The following is an 11,400-nucleotide window of genomic DNA, read 5'->3' on the forward strand; positions in this document are numbered from 1 at the left end:
CGTCAAGAGTCCAAAGCCTGGAGAGTCACTTAGCTGGAGCTCCCTGGCTTCCCGCTCGCGCGACGGACCACAGTCACCATGAAGCAAACACCCTCCGCCTCAGTTTCTCCCACCCCCACCTCCCTCTCCTCCACCCATCCAGGGGGCGGGGCCAGAGGTCAAGGCTAGTGGGTGGGATTGGGGAGGGAGAAAGGTGTTGAGCAGTTTCTTGGAAAGCCCTTATTTTTCCAGGCCCCCGGCTTGGGGCGCCTCCGTTCCCCATGGCGGGACACCTGGCTTCCGACTTGGCCTTCTCGCCCCCGCCGGGCGGTGGAGGCGATGGGCCGGGAGGGCCGGAGCCCGGTTGGGTTGACCCTCGGACCTGGCTGAGCTTCCCAGGCCCTCCCGGCGGGTCGGGAATCGGTCCGGGAGTCGGGCCGGGCGCTGAGGTGTGGGGGATTCCCTCGTGCCCCCCGCCCTATGAGTTCTGCGGAGGGATGGCGTACTGTGGACCTCAGGTTGGAGTGGGGCTGGTGCCCCAAGGCGGCCTGGAGACCTCCCAGCCGGAGAGCGAGCGGGGAGCCGGGGTGGAGAGCAACTCCGAGGGAGCCTCCCCGGAGCCCTGCGCTGCACCCCCTGGGGCTGTGAAGCCGGACAAGGAGAAGCAGGAGCAAAACCCCGAGGAGGCGAGTGAGCTAAAACGGGGCTGGGAGGAGGTGGCGGGGCTGGCGGGAGGGGGAGGTGAGGTGGTAGCCTACAGCTGCCTAGGCCTGGAACCCAAGAGGGGAGCAGGCTGGGGCCGTGCTCAAGTCAGAGATGGGTGTGTGGCCTGAGAGCAAGGGCAAGGTGGGAACCAAAGCTGGAATTCAGAGTGAAGGTAGGTGAGGGCTGGGGCAGACCAGGGAGGAATCGGAAGCTGCCCCAGGCTGGCCTTGCTTCCTGCCTGGCCCTTGTCAAGTAGCCCCTTTTAGGCCTGTCCTGACCAGGGTCGCTCACTTAATAACCAGCCCAGCGCCATACCCAGCTTGGGGTTTGAGCCCCTTCTCCCACCCTTAACCCTTCTTGAAAATTTGATCTTACCGATTCAGGATCTGGGCCTTAGGGTTAAGTGTGGCCTAAGGGTAAAAACAGTGCTTATCCCAGGGTTATTGTTCCTGAAAGTCTAGGGTGGGACTGATTTCTGATAGAAGCTCCTGTTTGGGCTGTGTGTGTGGACGTGTGGGGTTGGGTTTACCTCCCGTCAAGTTTAGGGCTTGTCTTCCCTTGACCTCTGCCTTGGGGCTAGTGAGTCACCATTATGCAAAGTGCACACCCTGGCACCAATTTCAGCCTTAATTCTGTTAGTTGTGGGCAAGCCAAAAAGCTAAGTGGAAGAAGTCCTCCCCAGGCCATTCCCCAAACGTAGGGTCTGCCGAGGCACTGAAAAGACTTCTGTGTCCAGCACTCCTGAAAGACGAATAAGGCTGTGACTTCCAGTCCTCCAAAGACAAGTGTAAGCAATTAGAGATCAAGTACTAAGCCCTTAGACCTCACAGAAGGAGGTGCGAGCGCTTCAGCCGACCCAGTGGCCCTAGACTTTGTAGGAGGCGACTGAGCCTTGAATGATAATGGCTGCCAATTGTGGTCCATTTCCTAAGTGCCTGGCTGTGTGCTCAGTGCCTACATCATTATCTCATTAACCGGCACAAAATCTCCCAGGGAGGTATTATTAGCCTATTTCACGGGTCCTACCTACCAAATGATGGAGTTAGGATCTGCGCTGAGGTTGCCTTATTTCAGATCCCATAAGTAGGATTTACACAAGCCAGTTCAGGGAGCGGAGGACATTTAGAGCTCTGAAGCATGTACTGAGCGTTGGCCTATTTGAATTTGATGTGATCAACCACCCTTGGAACCCTTCCCTCAAAGCTTCCAGGACTGCACATAGGTTTAGCTGCTCTTCTGGTCCCTTTGGCCACCCACCAGGGAGTGCCCCAGGGCTCAGTCCATCACCCTCTGCTCTATCAGTACCTTTCCTTCCTCTTACCTACCCTCGAGCTCAAATGCCTTGTACACGAGACTACCACTGTACACGGGACTACCACATTTTCTGTCTCTTGTCGGGATGGCTCCATGAACTGCTCCACCTGAACCTAACTATCACCCGTCGCTCAAGGCCCCAACCGTTAGTCGTCAGTGCTTTCACATTTTACATCCCATCTTTTGGAAACTCAGCTACCTTTCCCTTGGAAAAATACCATAAAGCTCTACCGGCCTGGTCCCAGCTGCCCAGTGAATGGGGGATGGGGTGGGGTGGGCGGACGGTAGTTGCATCCTTAGTCTGTTGTCAACACGTCATTTTGAAATCAGGTCATTTTACTCCACACCTCCATCCAGTGGCTCCCCATTTCATGGACAGCAGGATCCACAAGACTTGCCCTGCGCCCCCTTTGATTTTGTGAGTTCCTCACCCTCCTCCCTTCCCATCATCCTTCACCCACTGCAGGCCTTTCCACTTGGCTCTTTCTCTTTGCTCAAGCTTCAGTTTTCTTTTCTTACTCTTTTTTTTTTTTTTAAAGATTTTATATATTTATTTGACAGACAGAAATCACAAGTAGGTAGGTAGAGAGGAAGAAGCAGGCTTAGCAGAGAGCCCGATGCAGGGCTCGATTCCAGGACCCTGGAATCATGACCTGAGCCGAAGGCAGAGGCTTTAACCCACTGAGCCACCCAGGCACCCCAAGCTTCAGTTTTCTTTTTTTTAAAGATTTTTATTTATTTATTTGACAGAGAGAGATTACAAGCAGGCAGAGAGGCAGGCAGAGAGAGGGGAGGAAGCAGGCTCCCTGCTGAGCAGAGAGCCCGATGCGGGACTCGGACTCGATCCCAGGACCCTGAGATCATGACCCGAGCCGAAGGCAGCGGCTTAACCCACTGAGCCACCCAGGCGCCCCAAGCTTCAGTTTTCTTGATCCTCCTTAAAATTGTCTGCATCCCCATCATCTCCTACACTGCTGTACTCTGTAATCCTCTACCCTGCTTCACTTTTTTCCACAGTGCTTATAACATAGTAATGAACTGGATAATTACTTGTCTCTCCACGTGAGAATGGAAGCCCCCTGAGGCCCGGCTTTCTGTCCAGTTTTCGGAGCTGCTGGTTTATAGAAAGGGCAGTACATCTGTTGAATTAATCAAGGAGCATGCCTATGTGTTACAAAAAGATAGAGTAAAAATACAGAATAATCCAATTTGAAAAATGAGCACTAACTATATACCCTTCACTTAATTCATACCTTTTTGGGTATCTACTTTGTAGTGTGTTCGTGTGTATGCATGCCATGTCGTACCCTGGAAGCAAACTGGGGGAGAGTATAGGGAAATGAGAATTAGAGACATGGTGCCCTTTTACTTTCCTAGTTTGGAAACTGCCTCAGATTGGGGTAATGCTTGAGTCAGAAATCTATTGTGAGTATTAAGTGAGCTAATAGGCAGCAGCTCCCTACATAAGCTGACAGGTGTTCTCCTGGAGGAAGGCCTGCCTTTCTGTCTGTGCACACGTGGTGCTGTGTCTGTGGGATGTGTTGCTTTCTGGGGTGAATGACATTTGTAGAGAGGTTATTGCTAGATACTTAGTAGGCATTCTGGTGCAGATACTCCCATGGACCATTCCTTGAGGCCCAGATGGGAAGGGGGGTTGACCACTGATGTGTTTGTGTTTTTACATGTCCTCTGCCTTTTTGACTGCAGTCGCAAGACATCAAAGCTCTGCAGAAAGACCTGGAACAGTTTGCCAAGCTCCTGAAGCAGAAGAGGATCACCCTGGGATATACTCAGGCCGATGTGGGGCTCACCCTGGGGGTTCTCTTTGGTGGGTCTCCCTCAGCGTGTCCTCCCCCCCCCCCCAACACAGGGACCACATCTTCCCTGGAAGAACATGCCTGAACTTGGAGTATTCTCCCCACCAGTGGGGCAAGGGGAAGGGTGTTTCTGGGGCAGGCTTTACACCTTCCGCCTCATGAAAGAGGGTAGAGAGTGGGGGAGGAGGAAAACGTACTTGGACCTTGAGTTCCCTCTGGGAAGAAGTGGGACCCCGTTTGGGGTCTTGGGGTCACAAAGGTACTGCTTTCTGCCTCACCTTGCTTGCTTCTCTCTCACCTGGCCTCCCCAGGGAAGGTGTTCAGCCAGACCACCATTTGCCGCTTTGAGGCTCTGCAGCTCAGTTTCAAGAACATGTGTAAGCTGCGGCCCCTGCTGCAGAAGTGGGTGGAGGAAGCTGACAACAACGAAAACCTACAGGAGGTGAGGGTGGGAAGGGAGGCTCAGGGATCTGCCGAGTCTTGGGCCGGTTGTCCATGCTTCCTTTCCTGGTTTGCCGCTCTCCTTCATGGGGCGCGTGATCCTCAGTGGGGTGGAGTAGAATTCCTCCAAATTCTCCAGAACCGCCTGTCTAGATACCCCCTCAGGATTCTTCACACCATCTGGTGCTGGCGACCCATCCGGGCAGTGCCCCATAGCAGTCTGCGCTTTTTTTTTTTTTTTTTTTAAAAAGATTTGTATTTCTTTATTTAACAGAGAAAGAGATCACAAGATCACAAGTAGGCAGAGAGGCAGGCGAAGGGGGGGTGGAAACAGGCTCCCTGCTGAGCAGAGAGCCCGATGTGTGGCTCGATCCCAGGACCCTGAGATCATGAATCATGACCGGAGCCGAAGGCAGAGGCTTAACCCGCTGAGCCACCCAGCCGCTCCAGCAGTCAGCTCTGAGTCACTACCCTCATGGTGCTCAGCACGCTCCAAGCCTGCCAATCCATGTCCTCCCTTGGCCACTTCTTCCCCTTCCTCCCTCACCAGATATGCAAAGCAGAGACCCTCGTGCAGGCCCGAAAGAGAAAGCGAACAAGTATCGAGAACCGCGTGAGAGGCAACCTGGAGAACATGTTCCTGCAGTGCCCGAAGCCCACCCTGCAGCAGATCAGCCACATTGCCCAGCAGCTCGGCCTTGAGAAGGACGTGAGTGCCTGGTCCCTGGGTGTCCCCCTCCTTCCCGGTTATTACCTCCATTTCCCTGGCTCTGCTTCTTGCCCCCCAGCCACTGCTCTAGATCTGGCTTTGGGCCAAATGACTAAGCAGAACCAGCCCCACTTCCCAGAGCTTAGGATCCAGTGTCACTCTACCTTGTCTTCCATCCCAGGTGGTCCGAGTGTGGTTCTGCAATCGTCGGCAGAAGGGCAAACGGTCAAGCAGTGACTATTCGCAACGAGAGGATTTTGAGGCTGCTGGGTCCCCTTTCTCAGGGGCACCAGTATCCTTTCCTCTGGCACCAGGGCCCCATTTTGGTACCCCAGGCTATGGGGGCCCTCACTTCACTACGCTGTATTCCTCAGTCCCTTTCCCTGAGGGTGAAGGCTTTCCCTCTGTGTCTGTCACCACTCTGGGCTCTCCCATGCATTCAAACTGAGGTGCTGGACCTTCCCAGGAGTGGGGGCCCGAGGAAGGGGGAGAGTGCGGGGAAAGAGAACCTGGGGTTTGTACCAGGGCTTTGGGATTAAGTTCTTCATTCACTAAGAAAGGATTTGGGAACACAAAGGGTGTGGGGGCAGGGAGTTTGGGGGGACTGGTTGGAGGGAAGATGAAGTTCAAGGATGCTCTTGTTTTTAATCCCCACATCACTTTCCTAAATAAAGAAGCCTGGGACACAGTAGGTAGATACTCTTGTCTTCGGTTTGTCCTCCTCTGGTTACTGAAGAAGGGATGGGGATACCCAATAGTTAATAGCTTAGACCCCAGTGACCCTGACACCGAGGTGCCATTTAAACTGCTAAATCATACGATGTCAGAGGGAGAGCCGGTATTGGAACCCACTGATGTGTAGAGGGCCCCTATAGGTGTGAGCTAGTTCCTCAGAGCCTGTGACTTAACAGTTCTGGGGAAATTTAAGTGGAAGCCTTGTTTTATTCATTTATTTAAAAAGATTTTTTTTTTTAAAGATTTTATTTATTTATTTGACAGAGATCACAAGTGGGCAGAGAGGCAGGCAGAGAGAGAGAGAGGAGGAAGCAGGCTCCCTGCTGAGCAGAGAGCCCGATGTGGGACTCGATCCCAGGACCCTGAGATCATGACCTGAGCCGAAGGCAGCGGCTTAACCCACTGAGCCACCCAGGCACCCAAAAAGATTTTATTTAATTATTTGACAGGATAAGTAGAGAGGAAGGCAGAGGAGGTGGGGAAGCAAGCTCCTGGCTGAGCAGAAAGCCTGATGCGGGGCTTGATCCCAGGACCCTGAAATCATGACCTGAGCCACCCAGGCGCCCCTTACTTTTTAAAGATTTTATTTAAGGGAGAATATGAGCAGGGGGAGGGGCAGAGAAAAAGAAGCAGACTCCAAGGTGAGCTCCAGCCCAAGACCTTAAGATCACAGCCTGAGCTGAAATCAAGTGTCACTCAGTTGAGTGAGCCACCCAGGCACTCCTGGATTGTCTTATTTTTGTAGCCCACTCACTGTTAGGAGCCGACTTTGCTTTCCTTACTTGAGTCTGGAAGTGTCCTTTAGTAGCTTTATACTAAGGAATCAACTTGAGATCCTTTTCTTCTGCATATTGTCCCAACTAGAAACAGTTGTGCTTTGTTGATACCAAAGTCCATTTGGTTTCAACCTAAGGGATTTGGCCTACCCTGTCCGTGAGTGATGCACCAGACCCCCAAGTTTTTGTCCTGGTTCTGCTGTTACTTGGGCCCTTGCTTAGAGCTGTGTCCTTGATGTTGTGGTAGGGGGACTTGGGTTGGTAAGTCTAAGTAGGAATAGAAGACCATGGACTTAAAGATTGTAATAGGTTAAGATGAGGCTTTCCTAGTGAGAGCTATAAAACCTGTTTGGACCCTATGTTGGTTTGGTATTGCTTGGTGTAGGCTCACAGAAGAGAACCTGTGAGCTGTACTTGGGTTCCACTGCTCCACAACTAGACCAGGTGAGCATCTCCTCTAGCTGGTGTATCAGTTTTTCTCTTTTCAAAGGTTCTGCCATCCTCCTGAACTTGACCAAATGCCATCTACCTTATTTTAATGGCAATGGATCTGTTTTTCCTTTAAACTAGGAACCTTAATTACCTTTTCTCCAGTCTCCCATCTCCAGCCCATTCTAAACCAAGTAAGCAGGTCTAAACTTCCCTGTGCTGTGCTCATCTCTTCCCCTAAAGAGTCAAGTTTTCCAGACCATACCCTTCAGAACTCCAGGAGTATCAGACCTGGAAAAAGAATAAATATCTAGGAGTGAATGAAGCTGCTTATTCTTTATTTGAAAATAGAAGCAAAGCTCTGAAAAGCCAAGTCATGATCGTGGTCAGTGCCAGTGGTTGACTCAAAATGTAAAAGTTTCGAGGCTGTGCCTTAGGTTTTCCCAGAAGGCCTTAGTGATGCCATCCAAGAACATGTTTGCTCCAAGACCTGAAGCTTGTATCTGCCCAGGGATTCTATAATTAACGGGTGCTCTGACCACAGACATTCTAGTACCCATGACATGGACCTGTAGCTTGTAACGGAATTTTCAGGTTGCTGGCAGCTTCCTGGAGGCAGCAATTTCTTTGGCAGGAAACCATCTCTTCTGTCACCTTGGCCGTCAGGGCCTGCTTCATGCCTTGAGTCAATATCCATAGCAATGGACACTTTCCCTGTAGTCATCCCCACTGGAGAGGCAAAGGAAGAAGGGGGCATTTCTTAGGATCCATCGGTGCCCCACCCTGTCCACCTATGGCGTGGAGGTGGCAGCTTTCTGTCCTCTGGTGCCTTGGTGGTGGGTCTTAGGTCTGGATACCTATACGACACCCTGGGCACCGGAAGTCAGCCTCCCTGGCAGCCTGGATGCTGTAGCCAACACAGGCCACATGGAACCAGAGGTCACAACCATCACACTGAACCCAGGCAACTGTTTGTTCTTCCGGTAGGTAGCAACAAGGGGCTGCACAGGGCTCCCCACTCCCATCTGCTGGGGGAGCCCTGGGAGAGCGCACTGGGTGCTTCCGAGGTCGTCCACGCCTATTTCTAAAGAAAGTGACACAAAAACCAAGTCACTGGAAACCTGCAGAAGCAGCCTAGAACTTTACCTAGATAATCCTAGAGTGAGCCTAGATAGATTAGGGACCAGAATAGTAGAGCTGACCCAGGTCTTGCCAGTCCAGTGTCTGTTCCAGCTCCGTCTACTTCCCATTCCCATCTCTGTTTCCATCCCTGTTCCTATCCCCAGAGCAGATGGTCACCTCCCAGCCTGGGGCTCTACAAAGGGATCAAAAAGGAGTTAAAAATTGACAAAAAGGAGTTAAAAATTGAGAAAGATCTCTCCACTTACCCACCAGGTGTCTGTGGGGTTGTCTCTACACGGAGTTTCTTCCTGGGCTCCATAAAGACTGGTGGGGGGCCCTCAGGAGTCTCTCCCTCATCATCCAGCTCTGCCAACACTCGGTGAGCGGATTTCCTCCGATTTCTTGGGGGTGGGGCAGAAGGAGTGGTCCCCACCTCCCTAGGAGGAGTGGGAATAGGCAGGCTCTGTGGCTCACCCCCACTCCGGGAGAAGGTCAGGGGCAGAGGTCTGAGCTTGCTGAGACTACCGATGGAATTGAGGATCAGTGTGGCTTTGGGGGCAGGGGAAAGGGTGCTGAGGGGGCGCTGTGGGGCCCCCTGGGGGGGCAGCATAGGCCAGAAGCCAGCCTTGGTTCCCTCTTCACTAGACCGCGGGATGGTAATGGCTGCGAAGTCTTGAGGTTTGACTCGGACTTGCTGAAACATGAAGTAGAACTCCGAAGGGCTGGTTCCTGGGGGCCCTTCAGGACCAAAAGTCACAAGGTCCCCATCACTCAACTCCAGCCTGTGACCCCTTAGGAGTCGGACATTATTGACCAGAGTCCCTGTTGGTGGCAGGGCACCAGACAGATACAGAGAATGACAAAAACAAACGACAAGAGTTAGGAGTGGAGAAATCTGGCCACCTCTGATTTTCTAGGGAACATGAGAACAGGACACCTGTCCTCAGATTCTCACATTTGAAATCCCTCAGCAGGTGATACCAGATATTAAGCTCTTTGTGAATTGGGAACAAGTTTCTTTTTTATGCCATCCCAACAGGGCACATGGAAAGAATGGACTCCTTCCCTCACTGCTGAGGTCTCTTTCTCCGACACCCAATGCAAAAAGTTAGTGAGTACCCTAGACTGACTGGGTTGAGATCTTGGCTCCACCCTTACCAGTTCTGTTACCTGGGCAAGTTAACCTCCCTGTGCCTCATTTTCCTAGTCTGTAAAATGGGAATGATAATAGTGCTCTCCTACATTCGATGCACTTAAAAACAGGGCCTGGCTCAGAGAGTAAGCACTGAACGAATGTTGGCTACTATAGTTATCTAATCTCCACAACTCTCCCCAGACAGTCTTTACAAAGCCTTACATTTTACCTATGAGGAAACTGAGACCCAGAAAGGTGAAGGGACCAGGCCTTTCTCAGGCTGGCTGCAAATGCCTGCAAGTCAGGGAGTAAGACATGCCCAGATCATTAAGATACAATCCAAGGTGCACCTCAAGTCAGTTAAGTGTCTCCATTGGGTTTAGATCAGGATCTCAAGAATTCCAGGATCTGTCCTGTATCCAGGCTTCCTGCTCAGCAGGGAAGTCTGCTGCTCCCACTCCCTTTGCCCCTCCCCTGCTCCTCTTTCTTTATCTCGCTCTTACTCAATAATCTTTTTTAAAAAACCATAATCCAACACATAACTGCCTTCAGATAAGAACAAGGTGCCTCAGCAAATTTGGAAACTGAGTCATCTGAGCTTGGCCCCCCAGTGGCTCCAGAACATCCCCACTGTGATGCTTCCCTAATGACCCAGTCCCCGGATCTACCAACTCCTGTTCAGATGGTTCCGACTAGGCAGGGATCATCAGGGACCAGCCCCACAGAGAGCTTCTGACAAGCATACCTTTAGTGGGAAGATGCAGGTCTGGACTAAAAAACGGTCCAACCCAATAGGGAGTTTGGGAGGCAGGCAAGGTCCCTGCGGAGCCCCTTAATTCATTCCAGCCTAAGAACTGCAACTGCCCAGGCATAAGAGCGTCCCGCTTACTGCTCACCTTGGCTGCTATGGTCCTCCAGGCTGACCCTCCAGTCATCACCCCTGCGCTCAGCGTGCAGCTCTGCGTGGACTCCAGAGATGAGGCTGGGTTCCTGCTGGGGCTGCAGCGGCACATCACACAGGTCCGCCCTACGGCCCAAGCGGTAGGTGCAGCCAGCCCCGCTAGGGTGGAAGGTGTAGAGATCACCACCCCTGCCTCCCCCTATGCGCAGCAGCTGGAAACAGGGCAGCATGGGCGGTGCCCCCTCTGCACCACCTCTTCCACTTCAGGAGTCCATACACCTTTCTGACACCTGAGCCATGCACGCTCGCCTGAGTTCACTTTCCTTCTGATGCAGATTTTGAGCTGTGCTTTGTGCAATTTCAACTTCGAGCACAGGCCTGAGTTTTCACCAGGGGTCAGTGGCAAATTTCACATGAGAACCCAGGCCCGAGTAGTCCAAATTCAGAGTGCAAGGAACTTAAGGCATGCGATGCCAACAAAACTGTCAAGCAGCTTTACAAAGGAAAAATTCAGGATAGGTCCCAGCGTAGTGCAAAAACACGTCCTACTGCATGTGATTGAACTAGATCCTCAGGCCGTGAAGTATTCAGGGAGATTCGATCTGTGCGGGGCAACAATATATTAGGGAGCTTCCAGGGAAATGCAAACTGTAGATGTGTGTATAGGGTTTCCTGCTTCTGTACAATATTAACTTGCCACCTCAGTGTAATTTGGAGAAAAACTTCCTGTCAGACTCGCTTACCCAAATAGTGTACCCCTCCTGCTTGCTCGTGCCTCGCCCTTCGGGCCAATCTTTCCTAACTATCTTTAACCCCAGTGGGAAGGGAATCCATTGTCATCCCCGAAAAAGCAGTGGAAATAGTTCCTACGTTCTCCGACAAAACAGATCTAATCCTGATTTCCCAGCTTCTCCGGGTGGGATATAAACAGGGAAAGAGCGCCCCGAGATCCTGCACAGCAAGCCCAGCCTTTTCCTCCCCTGCCCAGTCCCGTTTCCGATCTACCGCGGTGCGGTCTCCAAGTAGTCTCTCCAGGCAGTGCCAGCGTGTGCGGTGGCCGTGGGACCCCTCCGGCTCTGGCCAGAGCTGGCGCTACCGTGGCTGTTTGACAGCGAGGAAGCCGGGGTCCAGAGGGGCGCGGTCTCCGCGCGCGGGCAGCTCCCGCCCCGCCTTCGGAACTCCCGGGTCCAAGGTGCGCGCAAAGCGAACCCGCCCCGTACCATTCCTGATTGGCCAGCTCATTTATGCCCCCTCCGCTCCATTGGGCGACGCTCGGGGAGTGCCCGGACTTCCCGCCTTCCGCTTTCTCTGATTAGTTCACAGGTTTTCCCGGGTTC

General features: G+C 52.4%; 2 protein-coding genes across 3 annotated transcripts; one reads left to right on the forward strand and one right to left on the reverse strand.

The window, feature by feature from the left end:
• The first annotated feature begins 209 nt into the window (after positions 1–209).
• Positions 210–5,660, forward strand: POU5F1 (POU class 5 homeobox 1). Its single transcript, XM_004782317.3, has 5 exons — positions 210–665; positions 3,706–3,826; positions 4,127–4,257; positions 4,807–4,965; positions 5,147–5,660. Exons 1-5 carry the CDS (start codon positions 261–263, stop codon positions 5,411–5,413), a joined length of 1,083 nt encoding a protein of 360 aa, XP_004782374.2. The 5' UTR covers positions 210–260; the 3' UTR covers positions 5,414–5,660.
• Positions 5,661–7,222: 1,562 nt separating this feature from the next.
• TCF19 (transcription factor 19) lies at positions 7,223–11,269 on the reverse strand. 2 transcript variants are annotated; one of them, XM_004782297.3, is made up of 4 exons: positions 11,069–11,269; positions 10,059–10,665; positions 8,294–8,849; positions 7,223–7,989 (listed from the first exon to the last, which is right to left on the reverse strand). In XM_004782297.3, the coding sequence occupies exons 2-4, from the start codon at positions 10,291–10,293 to the stop codon at positions 7,749–7,751; spliced, it is 1,032 nt and encodes a 343-aa protein (XP_004782354.2). In that variant the 5' UTR covers positions 10,294–10,665; positions 11,069–11,269; the 3' UTR covers positions 7,223–7,748. The 2 variants fall into 2 exon arrangements, with proteins under 2 accessions (XP_004782354.2, XP_044921128.1); XM_045065193.1 differs by having other exon boundaries at positions 10,059–11,269.
• Positions 11,270–11,400: the final 131 nt, after the last annotated feature.

Source organism: Mustela putorius, unplaced genomic scaffold, assembly GCF_011764305.1.
Source record: "Mustela putorius furo isolate JIRA1106 unplaced genomic scaffold, ASM1176430v1.1 tig00003856_pilon_pilon_pilon, whole genome shotgun sequence".
Lineage (NCBI taxonomy): Eukaryota > Metazoa > Chordata > Mammalia > Carnivora > Mustelidae > Mustela > Mustela putorius.